The sequence below is a fragment of the Alexandromys fortis genome, unplaced genomic scaffold (genome assembly GCF_014885135.2).
Source record: "Alexandromys fortis isolate MF-2015 unplaced genomic scaffold, M_Fortis_MF-2015_v1.1 scaffold_10, whole genome shotgun sequence".
NCBI lineage: Eukaryota > Metazoa > Chordata > Mammalia > Rodentia > Cricetidae > Alexandromys > Alexandromys fortis.
The window spans coordinates 19,870,615-19,895,046 of record NW_026067895.1 but is presented as its reverse complement, the minus strand read 5'-3'; the positions used below and the strand labels follow the sequence as shown (position 1 = coordinate 19,895,046).

Below are 24,432 nucleotides of genomic sequence, written 5' to 3'. Positions count from 1 at the left end.
TAAATCAAGTGCTTATTTCTTTTTTTTTAATATTTATTTATTTATTATGTATACAATATTCTGTCTGCATGTATGTCTGCAGGCCAGAAGAGGGCACCAGATCTCATTACAGATGGTTGTGAGCCACCATGTGGTTGCTGGGAATTGAACTCAGGACCTTTGGAAGAGCAGGCAATGCTCTTAACCACTGAGCCATCTCTCCAGCCCAAGTGCTTATTTCTTACTATATTTTCTTTAACTACACAGGAAACCATAGAATTTGGCTGAGGTAGTAAAGAGCATTATATGTCATAACCCAGGGACTATATTTATAAGACAACAAACAACTTTTTGTAAAATGAACTAGCAAGACCCAAAGATATGGGTAAAATCCAACTATAATTTATATTTCTTAAACTGAAAAACTAGCCCAAATATATTTTTACACAGTATTTAAATTAACTATGCTAAACAGAAACAGGACAGCCTTCTATAAAGAAAACATTTTACTATTTATACATTCCCAAAAGAAAAGAATTGTGAAAAAGAAAAAAAACTCATTCATTTAGGTCATGTATTTTGCTAAGTATTATATGGCTTTTTTGTTTGTGTATGCATGTGCATGTTTTCCCAAGACAGGGCCTCACTATGTTGTCCTGGCTGAACAAAAAAGATCCATCTACACCTGCTTCCTAAGTGCTGGGATTAAAGGTGTGTGCCATCGCACCCATGTTGAACACATACTCACATGATAATCTTTCCTTCAATTGTGGAGTGGGAGCCAAGTCTATGGCACTTTTATTGTGACAATTCAGCAGTGTTGGATCTGCCCCGTAACTCAGGAGAAGAGAACACACTTCAACCCTATTCTTAGAAGCTGCCTCATGAAGAGGAGTAAACTGCCACAAGTCCATTGCATTTACACAGGCACCATGCTGGGGAAGAAAAGGTGTATAGTTAATGTTCAATTCTTAAGAGAATTCAGACTAACCCTGTATAACTTAACATTCAAATTTAGTAAAGGGTCTTCTGCAGGAATCTCCCTTTTTTTTTTAAACATTTATTTACTTATGCATACAATATTCTGTCTGTGTGTATGTCTGTAGGCCAGAAGAGGGCACCAGACCTCATTACAGATGGTTGTGAGCCATCATGTGGTTGCCGGGAATTGAACTCAGGACCTTTGGAAGAGCAGGCAATGCTCTTAACCTCTGAGCCATCTCTCCAGCCCTCTCCCTTTCTTTTTGCAGGTATAATTTATATGCAGGGAAGCAGAACTCTTAATGAGTATAGCTTAGTGAATTTTGAAAGATACCGATCCATTCCACCACAAGAAACAAGATTCATATTTCTTTGTTTTTGTTTTTGGAGACGGAGATTTTCTGTGTAACAGCCCTGGCTGTCCTAGAACTCACTCAATAGAACAGGCTGGCCATGAACTCAGAGATCTGCCTGTCTCTGCCTCCCAAATACTGGGATGAAAGGTGTGGACCACTACTGCCACAGAATGTTTCTATGCTTCTTTCATTGGCATTTTTCTGCCCTAGTTTTTTATTTTATTTATTTTTTTTACATTTATTTATTTATTTTGTTTATAGTGTTCTGTCTGCATGTATGCCTGTAGGCCAGAAGAGGGCACCAGATTTCATTACAGGTGGTTGTGAGCCACCGTGTGGTTGCTGGGCATTGAACTCAGGACCTCTGGAAGAACAATCAGTGCTCTTAACCTCTGAGCTATCTCTCTAGCCCTGCCCTGGTTTTTTAGTATCATATTTATGTATTCTTGGATTTCATAAAAAATGAGACACAACAGACCGTGTGTGTTTAGCTCTTTCAAACAGTAATGTTCCTGAGACTTGGGCTGCATCACTAGTTTGAACTGCTGAGGAGCTTTTTATTACATTGTGGTTTACTTATTAGCCTGTTACTGGACAACTGGACAGGAACAAGAAGAGTAAGGCTGCAGCAGCAGGAGGAGCCTGAAATAACAAGATTCCTGAATGTGGTTTGACTCTTTGATACTATGCTTCCATTAGCACAGAGTTAAAGTAATCTTTTAAATAGCTAACATCACATATTATACTTGGGCAACTTAAAAGCTCTAGCTTTTTTTTTTCCAGGTATATTTTTTTTAATTACATGTGTCTGCATGTGTCAGTGTGTGGGGATACATGCATCACGGCAAGGTCTCTGGAGGCAGGCTGCCTGAGGTACATAACGTGGGTACATCCAAACTCCTGTCCTAGGCAAGATCATGTATGCTGTTAACCCCAATCACCTCTCCTGACCCAAAACTCTAGAAGGTTTAAAACATGAAGTAGACATCACATCTTTTGTGCTATTTTTGTGAACTTGGGTCTTTTTGCTGACTCTTATTAAATTTGATTTATAGTAACTTCAACCGAAGCTTGTTCTCACTTATTCTTACATACTTCATGTCAACAGCCTGCCCATTTTTATATATCCTTTCTAATTTCTATTTTGTTTTATTTTGTTTTTCGAGACAGGGTTTCTCTCTGTGTAGTTCTGGCTGTCCTGGAACTCACTCTGTAGACCAGGCTGGCCTCAAACTCAGAGATCTGCCTGCATCTGCCTCTGACTCCTGAGTGCTGGGATTGAAGCTGTGCATCACTACCATTAAGCCTTTCTAAATTTTTTAATAGTCAAACCTTTATTGTAAATAAGTCACAAAGAAAATATTACTCAGTGAGATTAGTCAGACCCAAAGCCACACAGTCTTGGTGAATGGGTACATCTCGAGCACCCATCCTGAAGCTATGGAGCTTTGCCCTGGGCCTTATTTACATTTTCAATTATATTTTTACTGCCTCCTCCACACATAAAGTAAACTAAATGCAAGAGTTAAAACCAGAAAAACAATTAGCTTTATATTCTCTAATTTTATATCAAACCAACATTAAAACCTGGATCACAATAAAGTTACAGACAGATGACCACGTGGTGGTGGCACAGACCTTTAATCTTAGCACTCAGGAGGCAGAACTTTGTGAATTCAAGGCCAGACTGGTCTACACAAGAGCTAGTTTCAGGACAAGCTCCAAAGCTACTGAGAAACCCTGTCTTGAAAAACAAACAAACAAAACCAGTTACAGACAGAACCTTAAGGCAGTCTATTAGAGTTTCTGACATTCCTCTCAAGTGAAGAATAACAGTCAACTCTTGGCAGAGATATTTAGTTATGAATCTGACAGAATTTCCCCTCTTCAGATCAGACTACTTGCTTTTTTGCACTTAGAGGCTTTGAAGATTAAAGTTGAGAAAATGCCTTGCTATCCTTTAAAAAACGTTTATTTACTTATTTGTGATACTTTGATACAAGGTCTCACTATGTAAACCTGGCTGGCTTAGAACTCACTATGTAGACCAGGCTGACCTCAAACTCAGAAGATCCACCTGCTTCTGCCTCCAGAGTGCTGGAATTAAAGGCAAGTGCCAACATTGTTATGCTTAAAAATTTTTTTTTAAAGTATAATTATTGCCAGGCAGTAGTATAATATACATACAATATATAATATAGTATAATATACTTTACAATAAAAATACTCCCAAGTGGCAGCACTTGGGAGGCAGAGACAGGCAGATCTTTGTGAGCTCGAGGCCAGCCTGGTCTACAAAAGTTAGTTCTAGGACAGGTTCCAAGGCTACAGAGAAACCCTGTCTCAAAAAACAAAGAAAGTACATTTACTGTCAGTCAGGTGGTAGTGGCGCACACCAAACCAATCAGCCAACCAAACAACCCCCACTGCCTGGCAAAAAAGTATATTTATCATCCCATTAAATTACTATGCGCACACATGCATGTGCCACAGTACACACGCAGAGGTCAGAAGACCACTTGAAGAAGTTGGTTTTCTACTACCATGTGGAACCCAGGGATTGAACTGAGGTCATTAGGCTTAGCAGTAAAAAAGGCTTTACCCACTAAGACATCTTGCTAGCCCTTGTTGCTATTTTTCTATTTGCTGGTGCCATATTTCATTATTTAACTAAGGGATGTGACTTGGTACCCCCTGTTCCTAGGTATAATGAGTGTTCTGATCATGGAATGCAGTCACTGAATTAATGTCTTCTGTTAACCAGACTCTCTAGCAAGGGTTGTCAACCTGGTGTTTGCTCAGGACCTCTGTATGTATTTTCAATCTTATTTTGGTAAATCCCTGATCCCTCATCTCAATTAACACTTTAGTGTGACCTTTTTAGTGCCACTTTTCATTTATTTTTAACTTTTTAAAGAAAACAAATTATCTTTTTCATTTTACATACCAATCCCAGTTCCAACTCCCTTCCCTCCTCCCATTCTCTCCACTTACCCCCACCCATGACAATTATATATTTAACATTGCATGGTATCTCAAAAATCTGAAGGCAATCAAATGTTATTTTATCAATAATCTGCATGTTGTGATTATCATTATTCCCACTTTCTACCAAGCACCCAAAACAAAGAATAAGTCAGAAACACTGCATTTCAAATCATTTTATGTAATTACAGAAAATAATAAGGCACAGAAGAACTAACCTTGACCAGAAGTTCAGTTACTTCATAATGACCATAAGAACAGGCATTGTGTAATGGTACCAGATCACTGCAATGAAAGGGAGGGGAAAAGCCCTTTATTACTGAGTCCCTAAGTCTAGGGCAATCTTCAAATTGTAATTTCCAAGTCTCTTTCAGATCCATATTCCTTTTCTCCCCACCACTACTACTCATAACTAGTTTGGGCTTACATAGTTACAACCTAAATAAACAACCTCTAAACCAATTTATTCTCTAAACTCTGGCCAGATTTTTATAAAGGTAAATCCTTTATAGGCATTCTTGTTTTAATATCATTGTTCTTCCTTGCTTTCTTTGAAGAGACGTTTCTAACTTTTAAATTTTCCCTTATATGAGGTCTCACTATATGCTTAGGCTGGCTTGGAACTCACTATGTAGACCAGGCTGGTCTTGAACTCACAGACATCCATCTGCTTCTGCCTTCCCAGCGTTGGGAATAAAGGCGAGCGCCTGGTTCTGTTCTAAGTTAACACAACACACACAAGGTTCTGAGCTTTTCTCGGGCTTTATAATTCTTTGTGTATCTGCACATGTACTTTTCCTAGGTATAGATTTCCTTCCTTCTGTTGTTCTGGCTCACATATCCTTTTCAGATTTATTCTGAATAAACAGGTCTTCTTTGAAACATCTTTTGAAATTCTGTAAGGCAAATGCTACAGTCCTCGGTAAACTGAAGCCAAATTCCTTTGTAATATAATGGAAGAACACTTACATTATAACCTTATATTACTATATAACCTTGACATTCTGGCTTCTACCTTTAAGCCTCTCTCCCTCTTCTTGGGGATCAGCTTTACTAACTAGCGCAAGCACTGCCAGAGCAGTTTTTGGTAATACACAGCTCTTTCCTTGCCTGAATACCTATTTCACTGCCACTCACTAAATATTTGTGCTTGAATTTCTACATTCTCATTAAACCAAGAGCTCTAAAAGTTAGCACAATGTTTTCTGCCAAACCATTTCCCCTCCTCTACTTCAATATGTGTGCTGTGGGTCTAACTCTCAGTTTCAGGATGTTAAAGTTTTCTCTGTTCCTCTCATTTCACATCCAGATCTTCACTATCTCTCCTTTTCCACTGCAATGGCAACCTCTGTTAGAAATCCTAGCTGTGTAGAAGCTCACTCCACAGTGCTCACTCTTAGATACTGCTGTCCTCACTTCTAATCTCCACCTTTCAAGTATCCAACAAGTATTATCCCATAATGCATCTCTCCTTAAGCTCCTTTGAGAATAAAACAAGCTCCTCATTTCAGATCATAAAATGCTTATGACTGCAGAAAAAAGTTGAGCTCCTTATGGTAATAAAAACAAAACTTTTCTAGAACTAGTTTGTTTTTTTTAACTAGTTTCTCCAATTCTGATATTTGTCCAATGTCAATCATCTCCCTCTGCTTTATCCAAATTAGCTTGGGGTGTGTGCATGTTACTGTTGACTGAGCTCAGGCCTTTGTGCATGCTAAAACATGAGTCCTGCCACTGGGCTATATCCCCTCCCTTTCACTGGGGGTGGCATGGTACGGATATCTTACTAAACTGCCCCAGGCTTGCCTAAACTTATGATCTTCCTCCCTCATCCTCCCAAGGAGCTGAGATTATAAACCTGTGTCAAAGTTGGCTTGTTTACCACTTCTTAAATGCACTATCTGTATTTTCTTATAGAATCATATTCTTTATCTAAAGTCTGCTTTCTATTTGTTTATTCATTTATTTTTGAGTCTCAGTTCCAAATAGCCCAGGCTAGCCTGGAACTGTTATGCAGCCAAAGATGCCCTGACTTCTTGAGTCTTCTGACTATACTCTTCCAACTTAAAGGATTATAGGCTTGTGGCATCACACCCTGCCTTGAAGATATGGGCAGAGCATGAATAACTCCATTCATCAGTCTCTACTTATCACTCAAATTAATGGGGCATCTTTCACGAGCTGAGTGGTAGGTTTAATGCTTTAAAATCCCTATGGTACTCAGAACAACTTGCATCTTACAAAAGATCACAATTTCCTTAAATAGCAACAGGAAAATGTTTTCATTAAGGAGATAGTGTGTTAAAGGACGCTAACAAGAAGGCCTCACTTTTGTTCAAAGCTTACCCTTTATCTTTAGCATGGACATCAGCTCCATGTTGCAGTAACAGTTGTACAATCTTTACTCTGTTGTATCCTGCTGCCAAATGCAATGGAGTTGACTGAAACAGTAACCAAATAAACTAATGAAATTCACATAATGGCTGCATAAAATGTTTGAAAATACAAAAACCCAAACACATAATACAAGAAAATCTAACTATGATTAATCATTGCTAATAAACAATACATTTCTTTTTCTTTTCTTTTTTTCAGGGGGAGGGAGGTGTTTTGAGACAGGGTTTCTCTATTTCTTAGGTCTTGCTCTGTAAACCAGGCTGGCCTCAATTTCAGAGATCCACCTGCATCTGCCTCCTGAGTGCTGGGATTAAAATCATATGCCACAATTGCCCAGCTCAATTTGGTTTTAGGAAATTAACATGTATAATAGGCATAGCATAAAAGTTTAAAGTTCATTATTGCATAGAGATAATATGCAATAAATGTTCATTATCAATGAGTTTTATTAAGAATCTCAATTACTATCTAAAATTAAAAAGAAAATACCAGGACCTTATAATAAATATACATTCCTATCACCAGATGATAAAAAATTCTAAAAAAAAAAAAAATCATCAAAGCAAGTACCTTTCTGCCATCACTTGCATGGCAGTTGACATTCAATGGTGTAAGCAGAGCCATCATTTTTTCTTCATTGCCACTCCTAGAAACACACATTAAAAAATGCATTAGTAGCTTATACTATGTATTTAACCATTAAAAACAAAGTCTTCTCTTAAAGCATGCTTATGGCATTAGACAATTTTTTTTTAAAGATGAGGTCTGTCATATTCTGTAGCACAGATTATCCTGGAACTCTCTCTGTTGCTCGAGCTATCCTGAACTCATTGCAGGCTTACTGACCCTGTCTCCCATGGATGGAGATTACAAGTGTGGGCTATTAATCACATTTGAAGAACCAGAGATTCACAGTGAAATCTGTTTTCTTTTAAAATATCTAATTTTTGTTCTTTGTAATGTGTTTGTGTTATATGTGTGTGTGTAGACACAATACAACACATACATGTTTTGTGTGCTGCCTATAGAGGTCAGAGGCACCAGATACTCCTGGAGCTGAAGTTAAGGGCAGTTTTATGTCCTCTGATGAGGGTACCAGGAACTGAACTTGGGTTCTTTGCAAGAGCATCAAATGCTCCTAACCACTGAGTCATGTCTCCATCCCCTCATAGAGATTTATCTGCCTTTGCCTCTGGAATGCTGGAATTAAAGGTATCTAGCAAGAATTTGCTTTTTAAAGATTTATTTTTAGTTGGGCAGTGGTAGTGTATGCCTTTGATTCTAGCACTCAAGAGGCAGAGGCAGGTGGATCCCTGTGAGTTTGAGATCAGCCTGGTCTACAGAGTAAGTTCTATGACAGCCAGGGCTACTCTGGAGCCCAAGGAGATGAGGAGTGGGTATAGGAGCCTCTGGAACTAGAGTTACAGATGGTTGTGAGCTGTCTTGTGGGTGCTGGGAACCGAACCTGAGTCTTCTGCAAGAGTATCAAGTGCTCCTAATCACCGAGTCATCTTTCCACCACCCCCACCTCCCACTGTGGAGTTTTTATGGCACATATACTTAAGAGTAGTACATACCTGGCACTTTCCAAGAGTTCATCTTTCTTATAGTCACCTGTGAATTGGGGGGAGAGGAAGACTATCAGAAATAATGGCAGTTACTTAAATGGACATCATACTAGGTAAAGGCAAAAATACATAAAGCTCAAACCAACCCTGCTAACTTAAACTAGAGCTGTACTAATGTCAAAAGATTTCAAGGAAATGAGTTCTAGTTCAAACAGCCATACTTTTGAAATAACTAGAATAAAGTATTTTTAAAGAATTCCTTAAAAAAATCATTACACCAAAAACATAATAGTCTATAAAGAAATACATTAATTGTCTGAAAAACTTGGGGATTTTAAAAAATATAGTGAATACCTGAAGCAACACATGTTTATCATATCTTCTGCCAATACAATGACAAATTTAAATACAAATTTGAAAGAAAAAAGGCTTTATTGTTTTTAAATAACAATCAAATTCAACTGTTGACAGACAGCAAAATAATCCTGAAACAACCAAAGTACACACAGACTTACCAGTCAGAACAGCTTTGGCGGATGGGTCTGCTAAATCCAATGCTGTCCTCCCATCTGTATTTCGGATGGTTGGCTCAGCTCCGTGCTGTAAAAGCACTGCAAAAAATAGCAACACTACTTTTCAAAATGGCCATCATGGCAGTCTGAGCTAATAATCAGTTTCTTTCCTTCCCTCCTTCCTTCCATTCTCAAAATTATAAAAGACCCAGTACAGAATTCTCAAAATTATTAAAGACTTTTGGTATACTAATAATATGGTAAATCCTTAAATTTAAGAAACTATAACATATTCAATTATTTAATACACTAAGAGCATGGTAAGTTTTCTCTGTTCAACAAAGATTTTTCTTGGCTATTTTTTCCCTGGTGACAGGTGATAAAGGGTGGTAGGAAGTATGCGGGGGAAAATGGAACTCTGGTCAAAGTTTTACTTGCTGCACAGGAGTACTGTCTATGGCAGAAAGACTCTTCTATCATCAACTGCCCAAAGCTGTACACAGACCAGGCAGAGAGCTGGAGGATTTAAAACCTATGTGAACACAAGCATGCATTTGTGTGCACTTGCACACACAGAAGCAAAAAAATAAAAGTTTTTTGAAGAATGGAAAGTTCAAGGCTTATCTGGGCAACTCAGTGAATGGTGCCTATATTACAACAAGACCCTCAAACCATAACCAGAGTTCTTCACAAAGTCCCTTTCTGTTTCCTCACATTTCTCCAGTACAAAGATGCCAGAAAGTTGAGCCTTGAGACCTGACTCTGGCTAAATGTTCCAGTTATGGGTTTGTTACTGTGATAAAACCATGACCAAAAGAAACTTGGGGAAAACGGGTTTATTTGATTTACATTCTATCATTAAGAAGTTGAGGCAGGAACCTCAGGGCAGGAACTGAAGCAGAGACAATGAAGGAACACTGCTCACTGTCTTGTTTAGCTACTTAAGAGAATAAAGAAACACAGCTCTGGCTCACCTGCCTCGGAGGGCACTGCCCACAGTGGGCTGAGCCCGCTTACATCAACTAAGAACTAAGATAATTACTAGAGGCAATCCTCAGTTGGGGTTCGGTCTTGCCAGGTGACTCTACTTGTGTCTAGGTGATAACTTAACCAGCATACTAATTTACACCATTAGCCATTATCTTCTAATACGCAACGTTCATTTCCACTATGCCTTTATTTGTTCTTTTATTTGATTTTTAGGGATAGGGTTTCTCTGTGTAGTCCCAGCTGTCTCTGAACTCAGAGATCATTTGCCTCTGCCTCCCAGCACTGGGATTAAAAACCACCATGTTCAGCTGCCTTTATTTGGTTCTTTATGCATCTTATCTCTCAAGAGAACACAATTTTCTAGAGAATGATTTCCTTTCCTATTTACCACAGAATTTTAAGATTTTTAAGAAAAGACATGCAATAACGAATGGTTTGAGGGCTGGAGAGAAAAAAAAGATAGATTAAATCATGAACAGATTTAAATCTAAGTTCAGCCTGGTAAAAGACAACACTAGACACATTAGATTCAGAATAGTCAGAATTTCTAGAAAATTCTGAAAAAGAAATACTGGCTTACCAATGCAAACATCAATTTTTCCTTTAATTGCAGCTTCGTGGAGAGGAGTATAATTCCAATTATCTCGAGCATTTGGGTCTGCACCATGTTGCAAAAGGAGGTTGACTACTTCGGCATGACCAAAAGAGCATGCATTATGAAGAGGAATAAGACCCCCGTCATCACGTGCTTGCACATTTGCACCATTCTGAAGCAGATATTCAACTACATCCTTCCGTCCAAAACCTAGAAAGAATACAAATTGCCCACATTTAAGTTTACCAAGGAAAATGACAAGCTATGCTAGAATGTTTTAGGATAAAAAATACCATGATCAAGGATTTAAGAACTGTTGAAAAGATGACCTGAAATACATACAACTAACCTTAATGTTTAAACCCAAGGTCTCTCCCTCTGCTAAGTAGCCTACAACACCCTAGTTGCTATTGCTACTAATTTCAAAGATGATTCTAAGGGGGCTAAAAGCTCAAACCCCAAGTGGCTCCAACTATATAATGACATTTCCAATTGCAAATACCAAGTTCTGCATATTTAGTGTGCACACATTTTCATACACTCCAATGTATGTAACTTAAGTATATAAATGAGTACCTAATAAAGAAGTAGCAGACTTAAAGTCTCAGAATCTTTCTGCTCCAGTGGGGTAGATAAATGGAAGGAATATAGAGACAGGAGATAGCTAAGTCAAAATCTGATGCGGTTACTGTTCCAATCCATGTGAAGCACCATTCCACTCATATCCCCACCAATATTTTTAAAAGATGCTATGCTATTTGCATATTCCCATTTTTTAAAATTTAAAATCTAGTAGTAGTCTAGAAATTAACTTCTATTTTACTGAAACATGAAAATTTAACTAGTTCCATCCTGATCTAGATAGTTGGTGATTTCTCAATCTTTTTACTACTGCACATGACACTATCAGTAACTAAAAAGAGAAAGAAAAGAAACCATAGACTCCAGTGGCTAATATGGTAAACAGAATCTTAACCAAGATATAGAATAAAACAGGGTTTGTGAGTGTGCTGGTTAGCTTTTTGTCAACTTGACATAAGCTAGAATCATCTGAAAGGAGGAAACTTCAATTGAGAAATTGCCCCTGGCTGTAGGCACCTGTAGGGCATTTTCTCAGTGGTTGATAAGGGAGGGTCCAGTCCATTTATGTAGTGCCACACCCCTGAGCTCCAGTGCTGTAACAAAGCAAGCTGAGCAAGCCAATAAGTGTACTTCTTCATGGTCTCTGCATCAGTCCCTGCCTCCAGGTTCCTGCCCTGTTTGAATTTCTGCCCTGACTACCTGTAGTGATGAACTGTGATGTGGAAGTATAATAAACCCTTTCCCTTCCAAGTTGCTTTTGGTCATGGTTGTTTTCCGAGACAGGGTTTCTCTGTGTAACAGGCCATGCATGGTGTTTTACTGCAGTAATAAAAACGCTAACTGGAACAGTAGATAAGATTTGGTTCTGGAAATGCTTAGTTAGATGTGCTCATGGGACAAATGTCCAGTGAGTAATAGGTTCTGTGGATCCTAAACTCAGGAAACTGGTCCAACCTGGAGACAGTCATTTTGGAGTTCTGACCATAAAGCCATGCATGAATATTAATGAAGCTAACTAGAGAACACTGATATTTTGTTATACAGTGGGAAGCATATAAGAACCTACAGTCCTTCCTCACTTTCTCAAGATCTTTGCTCTCTGTGCTCCCTCAATCTCGACACTCTACTAGGTCATTCCCCAGAGCCCCTCAACACACTCCTTTCTTCCTCTCATGGAAAGTCTTCTTCTGGAACGCACATTCTCAGCTCTGCTCCTGCATTACCCAATCAGTAAGGTTTATCTCAAATTCAGCCAGCTTCTGCTTCTTTCTCACAGTTGCTTTGAACAGGGTCACTTCCAATAGCCATATTCCTAAATCCAAAGGTTTTTGTCTGCATTTGACTAGATACACCAGCAATATTCAACAGCTCACTATTCTTTCCTGCTTGAAATACATTCTCCAAAGAGCTCAAGGAGTCATGATTCAGGTCTTCCCCTGATCACTCATTCATTTAACAAATCATAAGAAAACATCTACTATGTGCCAGATACTTTTCTGGTGTATATGACAAACCAGTAAGTAAACTAAATCTCTGCCTTAAAAAAATTTGTGTTTGTGTGAGTGGCGCATGCGCACAAATTGTTTTTTATGTACATAGAGGGGCCTTTGGGAAATAAAAGATGGCTTTGGATCCCCTGAAACTGTAGTTATAGCCATCTATTGGTGCTGGTAATGAACCTGGGTCCTCTGCATGGGAACCAAGTGCTCTTAACTTCAAAACCATTTCTCTAGCTCACCAAATTTCTGCTTTTGAGGAACTTCTTTTTTATTGGCATGGGGGAAGGCAATAAACATAAAAAAGTATGTTAAGAGGTGATGAAAAAGAGTAGAATGAGTAGTGCTGAAAGTATGTATGTGGGAGAAGACTGCAAAATTGAATCTGGTGGGATCTGTAGTTGGAATCTCCAGTCTACACTCGTCACCTAAGTTCTAGACTGTTTCCTCTTGATCCTTTCAAAAGCATCTCTCTTTAGCTCAACAAGGTCTCAGCTTTTCTATACTTCCACTGACACTGCTTTATTTCAGCCACCAGAACTTCCTGCCTTCAACAGTCTTTTTTTCAGAAGTGTCCCTTTCATTTCTATTTCCAACAGTCTTTATGGATGCACACACCAGAACAGAGCTGTTCTTTTATAGCTTTTCTTCTTTGTCTATTTTCTAATACTATGATATAACAATCCAGCAAATATCAACAAACTGTTGGATGCTACATACTGTGAAGGACACTTAGTATGTAGCTTAGGTTTTTGTCAACTTGACACAAGTTAGAGTCATTAGGGAATCGACAGAGAAAATGCTTCCCTCAGACTGGCCTGTAGAGTCTACAGGGCACTTTCTTGATTAATGATTGACTGAATAGGGCCACCCTGGGCAGGTGATCCTGGACTGTATAAGAAGGCTAGCTGAAGGAGCTGCATAGAGCAAGCGAGTACACCATTCCTCCACAGCTTCTGTTTTAGTTCCTGCCCTCAAGTTCCTTCTTGAACAACTGTGATGTGGAAGTATAAGCTAAATAAATCCTTTCCTCCCAAAGTTGCTTTTGGTCGTGGTGTTTTACCACAACAGTAGGAAGCAAACTAGAATACTGGGGAAATGATCAACAAAGATATTCATGACTCTTTCACTTCATAGAATTAAAGAGTCCAGGACCTCAGTTCTGTGTTACATGTCAGTGGTCTCTTTCCTCAGGAGACTAAGACACAAAGATTACAAATATAAAAGTAGCCTGTGCTCAGTGAGTCTACAAACCACAACCCCACAGCACAAACACAAGCACCCACAGAAACAAAACAAACCAACAAAACTTAACTCCACCGTATAACGTTACTGTTTAAAATAGTTCACTTGCTTTCCATGGGCACTCAGACTAAACACTCAAATGGGCCACAGTGCAGGCAGAGACTGCTCTTTTCTTCCCCGGCTGCTCAGACCCGAATAATCACACAGAAACTATATTTATTACAACACTGCTTTGTCAACAGCTCAGGCATATTTCTAGCTAGCTCTCACATCTTGAATTAACCCTTTTTTTTTTTTTTAAATCAATCTGTGTATTGCCATGAGGCTGTGGCCTACCGGTAAGGTTCCTAAGGTTCTAGTATGTCCTCCCCTTTGGCAGCAGCTACATGGCATCTTTCTGACTATGCCTTCTCTCTGTGTCTCTCTTTGTGTCTATTCAGATTTCTGCTAAGCCATTGGCTAAAACAGCTTCTATGTTAACCAATGGTAATAAAACATATTCATAGCATACAGAGGGGAATCCCACATCACCACAGTGAATTACCAAGAATCCTGGATGAACTGGCATTTGGCACTGTATCATGCCCTCCTCCCCCTCCTAATTGTGATCCAGCTTCTTCTGAGTTTGTCAAGTATGTTGAGATTCAGTAAATGCTGTCTCTCCACTCATAAAGCTCTTCCTTTGAATGTACAACCCTTAGTTTTGTTGTTTATTTAAAAGTCACCACCCAAACAAGGCGACCTCTGTCCAGTCTCCACTCTGTCCAACTGTTCTCACCTAACACGGGCTGGCTAAAAGTTCCCTAAGAGCAGGGATTGGGTCTTTGTTGTTCACAGTCCGTATCATCTGTCTTTCTCTGTATATGGTGGCTCAGTATCTGCTAGTTTCAAATTCAAGAGCCTCCTGCTTCAGCTTTCTAGGGCTGAGATTATGAGCATGTACAACCAAACCCAGCTCCTGGATGCTAATTCCATAAGACTTGAGAGCTGTGAATGTCTTAGTCATCCTTATTTTCCTGGAGTTCTTCAGAGGATGAGGTGTTTAGTAGTTTGTTGTTGTTTGCTTAATACACCAGGGTATGAGAAAAAAAGCTAAGAATGGAAACTGAGAATGGTACTGAGAAGCAAAGAAGAATTTCAAGGAGACTGTAAATTCACTGCTTTCATGTCTGACTGTTACCACTACCTCAGCTATATTGTCTACTACTGCCCCTCTCCCATCCATTCAGTATCCATCTGGAGGAAAAGCTTTTAGAAACGGCTTTCTAAATTGGAGAGTAAACAAAAGAATGAGAATACGCAGAAATTAGTTACGTATTCCTCTTAACCGTAAAGTCATGTAATACATCCACCTTTAGAAGAAGGATCCCTACTGTTTCACTGGTAACAATCATTAATAAAAATGGTGATATAAAGGCCGACTCTCACTAAAAGAAGAACTTGGTGAGTATAGCGAAAGCTAAAGTAAGTGTTTAGTTGTTACTGTTACAAGAAATAGAGTCTAGTGGGAAGATTCCTGTTCCAATGTGCTGGACCTAGCTAAAGGTCAAGTTGTAACTACCTGGCAAAATACCATGAAAAGGGGGTTGCTTGAAGCCAAAATTAAAGGGACACTGACTACAGGTAGTTGAATTTGCTATACTGTTCAAGATCAAGAGCCTGAAATTTTGAACAACTGAAGCCACATCCTAACACTAAACAGTGGTTCTCATCCTTCCTAATGCTGCGACCCTTTAATATAGTTCCCCGTGCTGTGGTGCCCCCAACCATAAAATTATTTTCATTGCTACATCTTAAGTGTAGTTTTGCTACTGTTATGAACTGTAAACATCGGACATGCAACCCCTGTAAAAGTGTTGTCTGATCCCCAAACACAATCCACAGGCTGAGAACCCCTGCACTGGAGGATTTTCCTTAGAGAGCCTGAGGTGATGTCAATAAACTTTCCACTGCTGGGGAAACACACCCATCTAAGATGCATCAGTCAGACATGGTACCTCATACCTCTAACCCTAGCATTTCAGAGGCAAAGGGATCAAGAGATGAATAAAAATCAACCAGATGACATGTAATGCAGCCTTAAAAAACAAACAAAAACCAAAAATAAACAATAAAAAGATGTTTTCCAAATTCTCAGGAAATAATCTCTGATGAAATCCTCTTTCTTAGATTCTCAAGAATGGTACACAGCACTTCTGACAAAGTAACAATTTCTTGGGGGAAGGGAATGCTTTACAGCTCCATTTCCATCTGTTCTCACTGGAAGGTAGAACATGAGCAGATATACCCTAAGAGTCAATGCCAACCTCCACCTTAAATTTCTTTAGAATAGTAATTAAAGGAAGAGGGCTCTGTCCATTTTGACTTGGAGCAGGTATACTATCCAGTCAGACTAGAAGAAACATAGAAAAGAATGTCATGGACCATGAGATGATGAAACCCTGACATTCTGGATGAGGGAGCACCCAGAAGAGTACTCCAAAGAAGTTACTGAAGCCAGCTCTCTAAGTTCAGGAAGAGCCAAGGAAAATGCTTAGCTAAGATCTTACATTACAAGACACAGTGAATCAAAGCCTGACTTTTTGAGCAGACTAATCAGTATTGGGGTTTCTGTTGTAATATTTAATTCCTGAATCAAAACCCCACCCTGAAAATAATAATGTGCAATTGCAGTCCCAGGCAAAAAAATGTGGATACATTTTGTGGATTTGTGTGGCTACGATGTTAGAAATGGTATTAAAAGGTCTGGAGAGATGGCTTAGTGGTTAAGAACATGGATTGTTCTTGCAGAGGACCCAAATTCAATTCCCAACACCCACATGAGGCAGCAAACAGTTGTTTTAACTCCAGCTCCAGGGGATGGCCTTTACTTTAGGTACATGCACACAAATAAATAATAATAAAAATATTTTTTAAAAAGAGAAATGGTATTAAAGGTTTTTGAGATTTTTTTTTTTTGTCCTGGCTATCCTTGAACTCACTCTGTAAACCAGGCTAGCCTTGAAACTCACAGAGATCCACCTATTTCTGCCTCCTGAGTGCTGGGATTAAAGTCATTTGCCACCATGCCTGGCTGGTTCTTGAGATTTTTAATAATTTATTTTTATTTTATGTGTATTGGTGTTTTACTTGCATGTATATCTGTGTGAGGATGTCAGGTCCCCTGGAACTGGAGTTACAGATAGTTATGAGCAGCCCTGTGGCTACTGGGAATTGAACCAGGTCCTCTGGAAGAATAGTCAGTGTTCTTAACTGCTGAGCTATCTCTCCAACCTGGTTTTTGAGATTTTTTGGTAGGATTGTTTTAGTAAACAATAAAAATGACAGAAATCATCATACTGTTTGTAGATGACCTGCCAAAGATTTAAACTGAGACAACTACTATTCTACTCTTCTATACCAAAGAATGAACAACCTGTCAAATTACAGATATCCTGTATGCCTCTGAAAGATGCCAAGGAACCCCATGTTCTGATACTTCCAACTAGATCCATAGTTGAATAGAAAAGGCTATTCAGCTTCTTGTAACCTTTCTCCTACTGTATACCAGCCACATCCATTCACTCTTCAAGAGTTGCATATATGTGAACATGGTCCATCCAGTCTTCTTTCATCTTTAGAAATCCAGTTTTTTATCTACTGCCTGTACAATGAATTCTAGATGCTTTTATTCCACTTTCTTCCTATGGAAGAAACTTCTTCTAAGCAGTTCACATAGTGGATGATTCTAATTGAATCTAACCAGCTCAAAATGGGTACCAACAACATACGACAAATCAAAACAGTGCTACATCTCTTGGCTACAACTATATAATGCACATTCATTTTCAACTTTTCATTCTTCACAGCATAGCACATGTACTGTCTTTCTATCCACTGTCTATATATCTGGATTTCTTTTTAAAATTAATTTTTTATTTGATTTGCATTGGTATTTTGCCTGCATGTATGTATGTCTGTGTGAGGGTGTCAGATCTTGGAGTTATAGACAGTTAGCTGCCATGTGAATGCTGGGGACTGAACCAGGGACCTCTGGAAGAGAAATCAGTGCTCTTAATTGCTGAGCCATCTTTCCAGCCCATACTTGGACTTCTTAAACCACAGTCTTTGTACATTTTTCTGTACTGACTGACACTTTCCTGCATACTCCAAAAGTATTCAGGGAGGCTGGAATGGCTCAGTGGTTAAAAAGCACTTACTGCTCTTCCAGAGAACTGGGGTTCAATTTCCAGCACCCACATGGCAGCTAACAATTATCTGCAACTCCAAGATCTAACCCGCACACAGACACGCATGCAGGAAAAACACCAATGCATGCACACAAAAAACCCATACTGTCTGCATGCACAAAATGCTCAGATCATAAAAGTATTCTTAAAAAAAAAAAAAAAAAACCCGTCTCGAAAAACCAAAAAAAAAAAAAAAAAAAGATAAGGAGCTGGAGAGATGGCTCAGTGGGTAAGAGCACTGGCTCCTCTTCCAGAGTTCAATTCCCACCACACACATGGCAGCTCAGAACCATCTGTAATTCCAGTTCCAGGAGAATCTGATACTGTCTTCTGGCTTCCAAGGGTACTGCATGCACACGGAGCACACACTCGCAGGCCAAACAACCACATACATAAAATGTTGATTAGACAGAATTTTAGTGCCAAAAATTTTATACTTAGTAAAATTAGAGTCCAAACCCACTTGTTTGTATACATTCTATGATGTCACTCAAAATTTTAAAAAAGAAAAAAAAAAATCAATTCATATCCTGTACCTGTACAGTTGGGGGAAGAAAAAGAATAGAAGGGAAAGGAAATCATTTTCTGTGTACTTTTTCTTAGGAATGACTTCCTAAAAATTTTATTACCTAGTTCAATAATAAAAAGCAGCTAACAGGAGAAAAAATATCTGTTTATGTAATTATCTCAATCACAAAAAGAACTTAATTCCCATAAGGGGCTGATATCTGACTAATTAACTAAGAGGGCTTGTTTGTTTTGAGGGGTGTGCATGTGTGGAAAGACAAAACCATTTTTCATTGTCTAGCATTCACACCTCTCATTCTTATTGACAAAGCACACCTTTTCTGCTCAATTAAACCTTTAAACTTTAATTGGCTATTTTTTTGTTGTTGTTGTTTTTTGTTTTTCAAGACAGGGTTTCTCTGTAGCTTTGGTGCCTGTCTCGGAACTAGCTCTTGTAGACCAGGCTGGCCTCAAACTCACAGAGATACGCCTGCCTCTGCCTCCCGAGTGCTGGGATTAAAGGCGCGCGCCACCACCGCCCGGCTATTTTAAATTTTTTAAAATGTGTTTGCATCTCCAACCCTATAAAATACAAACACAAATAAATAACTGCGTGGTCAGGCAATTACCAAGTATCACCAGAGACCACAGACCGAGCACCCAACAGTACGCCTACATAAGCACAAATGCTAACTCACTACCCACAGAGAAAATGTGGGTGGGCATACTTACTTAAAAATAAATAGGGCTGAGAATGTAGCTCAGCAATAGCAAATGCATTTAGTAGGGTCAAGGTACTTACTGGGCGCCATACCCGGCACAGGAAAACAGAATTAGTAAGTGCTCCATTAATCTAATAATTTGAATTTTAAAATTTACAAGCCAGTCAGGTATGGGTGTGTGTATGTGTGTGTGAGAAAGAGAGAGAGAGAGAGAGAGAGAGAGAGAGAGAGAGAGAACGCAGCAGTACTGCACATCTTTAATCCCAGCAATAGGGAGGTAGAGGCAGGTGGCTCTCTGTAGTTTGAGGCCAGCCTGGTCTACAAAGTGAGTTCCAGGACAGTCAGGGCTGTTACATAGAGAAATCCTGTCTTGAAAACCTCAATAAACAAGCAAACCCCAAAATTACAAAACAATCTTTTAAAAACCTCCTCATTTTCTAGGGTTGAAACGTAGGACTTCCAAAAGTGTTACTGAGTATCCATTCTTTAGCAATTATTTTTTATAATAATTGTGTGTGTGAGTGTGTACAGGTGCCAGGTTAGGTATCTTTATCTATGGTTCTCTATTTTTTAAAGCAGGGTCTTGCATTGACCCTGGGGCTCATTGATGAAGGGCTGGCTAATAAGCCCCAAGGATTCTTCTGCTTTCACCTCCTAGAGCTGGGATAGCCATGTATCAATACAACTTTTTTTTTTTTTAATGTGGTGGGGATCTGAACTCAAGTCCTCAGTTTTCAAGGTAAGCACTTAATCCACTGAGCCATCTCCCTGGCCTCCTTAGTAATTATTTTATGATTTGCCTTTTATATCCTAACTTCTTAATTTTACAACCTAAAACTGTATCTAAGTAAATTATGAGTGGTGAGTTGGTCCCTATGCTATTTAAATTTCCATTTCAATCTGGACAAACAAAATAAAATACATGGGGCTGGGTATACTCTACCCCATTCAGTTGTAGAACACTTGTCTAGCATGTGCAAGGCCTTAGATTCCATCCATAGGGTGGGAGAGGAGTATGTTGGGGAAGAACTGAGGATGGGATGGAGTAGGAGCAACAAGGTCACACCATAAACCCACATCTCTAAATACTATTTTCAGACATGAACTCACTAATACACCAAATTCTTGAAAGGTGGCAACTAAGACCGTCCTTGGCTATTTTTATCAAGTGAACATAATCTAAGTAACATTACCCCTCTGGATTATGTAGCAGTTGGTTGTGACCATTTGCCAAATAGGTTGGCTAAATGGTCAATTCAAATTAGCCCAAGAAAGGCAACACTGTTAACAGAGATTTGGGCTCAGTGCTCTTCTTTTCTTCCCAGTGTCCACAGGCGTTCTCAGCTCACCTACCTGAGGTTTTCCCAAGCTTTTCCCTCTTAGAGAGGCTCTCAATTAAGGAAGCGTGATTCATGACAGCATGTACATTATAAAATGGGGACAGGTCAAAGCAACCAGACCCACAATCAGTCTAACTGCAAAAGCAATGCCTGCGAGCAAGAAATCTTTCTCATGCTCTTCTGTCCATCATCCCTGCCCACAAAGAAACTTAAAATGTTTCTTTTTAAAAAGAACTGCTAAACAATCTTGACGCACCCTATAGCAAATGTTACCAAGTCATGATGACCTTTTTCGATCACGAGGTTAAAAAGTTACAATCTGTCCTTTATAGGAGAAGCATAAAAGGTTCAGTCAATAAGCTGGCCCCATCCCTGGCCTTTTTTTTTTTTTTTTTCTAAGTTTTTCGAGACAGGGTTTCTCTGTAGCTTTGGAGCCTGTCCTGGCACTAGCTCTTGTAGACCAGGCTGGACTCGAACTCACAGAGATCCGCCTGCCTCTGCCTCCCGAGTGCTGGGATTAAAGGCATGCGCCACCACCGCCCAGCCATCCCTGGCTATTTTAAATACCTCAACAAACCTTAGCACTCTGGTATCATAGAGAACCCAGCAGTTATAACTAATTTCAAACTATTTAAAATAAATCTCAGGATGACTCAAAACGAGTCTCAAAATCCTAGATCTAAGCTCCAGTGCGTGTTCCATCTTGTCTCTCGCTCACTTTCCACCCCAACTTGTGCCTGTGTGTGTGGCAGAGGCCACCCACACTCAGCCTAAGTAGATCTCAGGTCTCCCAAAGCTGCCTGTTTCCGGTTTTAGTCTCACCAGAAACCTAAACCAATTAACTCTAATGAGTCAATAGCCAATAAAACAACTTCTAAATTACATTTTCACAGTTTACGAAGGCCGCTAGAATTTAAGGGATTGGGAAGAGTTACTGTGGAACTTGCAAAGAGTGAATTGTCGAGATAATTACTTTTTCAAATCACAAGGTCTTTCTGTGTGCAAGAGGCCCTGCAGGGTAGCAAGACCGGAAGTCGGTGCAGGTATTGTTGATACAGTAAAACAAAACAAAGCACCTCCCCCCCATCAACCCACGCAAATAAAACAAGAAAAAACCCTACCACCAAAACAACTACCCGAGAGCACGCCCACCCCACCCCTCATCACGAGCCCGGAGAGAGCGAGACGGCCCGGGCGAGAGTCCCCGGGAAAGGTCGGCGCCGGGACAGGGCGGTGTGGCTCGCGGCCTGCAAGCCCGAGCCTGCAGGTGGGGGCGTGCGGGAGGCGACGCGAGGCCGGCGTTTACCTGCGGCGAAGTGGAGCGGGGTGGACTTCCTGCCCGCCGTGTCGCGGCTGTTCACCTTCTCAGGCGTCACCAGCCTCTTCACCCGCTCCACGTCCCCGTTGCGGCAAGCCTCGAACAGCTCGCGGGCGGACGGCTCGACGGCCTCGGCCACGGCGCTCGCGCAGGCCGCGCCCCCGCCGGCGCAGCGGCGACCAGACATGATCCTGGCCGCCGCCGCCAGCAGCAGCGCCAGCAAAGGTAGCAGGAGCCCCGGCCCCGCGAGCAGGAGGGCGAGGCCCCCCGCAGGAGACGCGCTCAGGGCCCGGGCCGCTCGGCTCTCCGCTGTCACCAGAGCCGCCGCAGGCCCATGGCCGCGTCGCCGCGCGCCCCCGCCACGACTCCGTGACCCCCGGCTGCCCCACCGCGGCGAACGCAGCGCGATCCCGCCCGCCGAGCCCTGGAGCGACGCGGCGGCGGAAGCAGCCGAGACCACTCCTGCCAGCTCGCTCGGGTCCTGGGAGCGCGCGTGACGTCAGCCCGCGCGTGCGCACTGGGTGCGCTCCGGCCGAGCCGGTCTGAGCGAGCGGGGCCGCGCGGAGGGGTTTGTGGGAAATGTGCAGCCAGAGCCTTTGGTTGGGGGGGAGAGAAGGGACTCCAGCCCACCGCCATCTTTAGGGATCTTCTGCTGGAAACGGGAGGGCTGCCTTGTCTTTTCCTTAAAGCATAGACCTCCCAGGATGAGTTTCATTGCTCATATACTGAAAATGAACCTTTGCAAGTTTTGTTTCGGGCATGCATTTTTTCTCTTGGAAGTTTTAGGGTGGTTCTTTATTTTTGCTTCCATACCGTCCCCTGGGAGATTCCTGCTTCCCCCTTCCCTCGCCCGTTTTCTTTGCCGTTGTCTCTTCACTAGACCCTCGGCATCCGCTTTTGTTTTTCATATAAGCCTTTTCTCAGAAATGGACCCGTTGCTCTTATTGAGAAGTTTGGATGATGTCCCTAAAAGATGAAAGTTAATCTCAACTCTAAAGCAACAATTGGGGGTGGGGGTGACTGATTAGTTACACTTCCCATCGTAAATTATTAGCTCAGTGCTAACTGGAGAATCTATATATAAATCAGTATTGTTACCGGACGTGGCCGAGGGGCCGGTACACTGACAATGCACATTAAGAAAGTTTTCTAAAGTTTTTTTTTTCTCCCTGTGATCAAAAAATACAAACCACAGTTCATTTTTGTGTTTAAGGTAGTAGTGGCATTTTTGTGTAACATCTTGTTTCAGGAACCCGAAAGAAAGGTATATATAGATTTTGCTCTCATGAAAGTGCTGGCCTTTGTCACGCTGACAAGCATTTCCCTCTGTGAATTGACTTAACCTGTTTTTCAGGAAATCCAGTTTTTGTTTGGGAGTGATGACTCACAGCTGTGGGAGAAAAGCAGGGTACACTTTTTTGAACATTTTAGTAAATGAGAGCATTGCTATATATATTTATTCTATAATCATGTTTTTAGGCTATTTAGTAAATTTAAATGAATGCATATTAATAAATATTCACGAACACACCAAGGATTAGAACACTACTCATATGATTGTGTCTCATTTTTCTTTATTTCATCCACTTGCCAAATATATTCCCAATTTTTTTGTTTTGTTTTTGTTTTTTTTTGGGTTTTTTTTTGTTGTTGTTGTTTTTGTTTTTTGAGACAGAGTTTCTCTGTAGCTTAGGAGCCTGTCCTGGAACTCCCTTTGTAGACCAGGCTGGCCTCGAACTCCCAGAGATCCGCCTGCCTCTGCCTCCCGAGTGCTGGGATTAAAGGCGTGAGCCACCACCGCCCGGCCCAATTATTATTTTTTAATTTAGTAATTTTTGCTTATGTATTTCCTTCTAATATGTGTATCTTAAGCTACATCAAGCTGAGACAGCAAACACTACCTACTGATCAATCTGTCTCCCACATTTAAAAAAAGAGCATGATTTCTGGAGAAGCACAGTTCAAAACCACATTAGGATGGCTGCTCTAAAGCAAACAAACAGAAAATAGCAAATGTTGGTAAGCTAGGACAAACAAGAATAATTTCTCACTCTTTTGGCATCACAAATAAGTAGTGTAGTCATTATAGAAAACAATTTGGCAGCTCCTCTCACAAAGCTTAACTTATTGGGTCTGGAGAGATGGCTCGGTGGTTATGAGCACTGTTGGCTCTTCCTAGGACTTGGGTTCGATTCCCTGTACCCATATGGTGCTGCACAACCATAGCTCCAGTCTCAGGATCTCTTGCCCTCTTCTGGCCTCCCCAGACAGCAGGCAGACAGGTGGTGCAGACAAAATACCAAAACATAAAATTAATTGATTAAGCCATTTTAGAAGTTAGTGTGGTGGTTTCTCAGAAAACTGGGAATCAACCACAAAACCCAGCTACTCTTGAGCATATACCCAAAAGATGCTCAATCACACCACAAGGACACTTGCTCAACTATGTTTGTAACAGCTTTACTTGTAATATCCAGAACGTGGAAACAACCTAGATGTCACTCAATCGAAAAATGGATAAAGAAAATGTACATTTATGCAATGAAGTATTACTCAGCTGTTAAAAACAAGGACACCAGGAAATTTTAAGGCAAATGGATGGAACTAGAAAAAAAGTCATCCTGAGTGAG

General features: G+C 40.5%; 1 protein-coding gene across 2 annotated transcripts in view; it reads right to left on the bottom strand.

The window, feature by feature from the left end:
- Tnks2 (tankyrase 2) overlaps positions 1 to 22,258 on the bottom strand; it is a 58,472-nt gene extending 36,214 nt beyond the window's left edge. For both annotated transcript variants that reach the window (XM_050158476.1, XM_050158487.1), the window contains exons 1-8: positions 21,791 to 22,258; positions 10,349 to 10,573; positions 8,782 to 8,877; positions 8,276 to 8,312; positions 7,269 to 7,344; positions 6,648 to 6,742; positions 4,520 to 4,586; positions 728 to 914 (exon numbers count right to left, since the gene is read on the bottom strand). In XM_050158476.1, coding sequence (XP_050014433.1) covers positions 728 to 914; positions 4,520 to 4,586; positions 6,648 to 6,742; positions 7,269 to 7,344; positions 8,276 to 8,312; positions 8,782 to 8,877; positions 10,349 to 10,573; positions 21,791 to 21,989 — 982 coding nt within the window. In that variant the 5' untranslated portion in view covers positions 21,990 to 22,258. The remainder of the gene's footprint in view (positions 1 to 727; positions 915 to 4,519; positions 4,587 to 6,647; positions 6,743 to 7,268; positions 7,345 to 8,275; positions 8,313 to 8,781; positions 8,878 to 10,348; positions 10,574 to 21,790) is intronic.
- Positions 22,259 to 24,432: the final 2,174 nt, after the last annotated feature.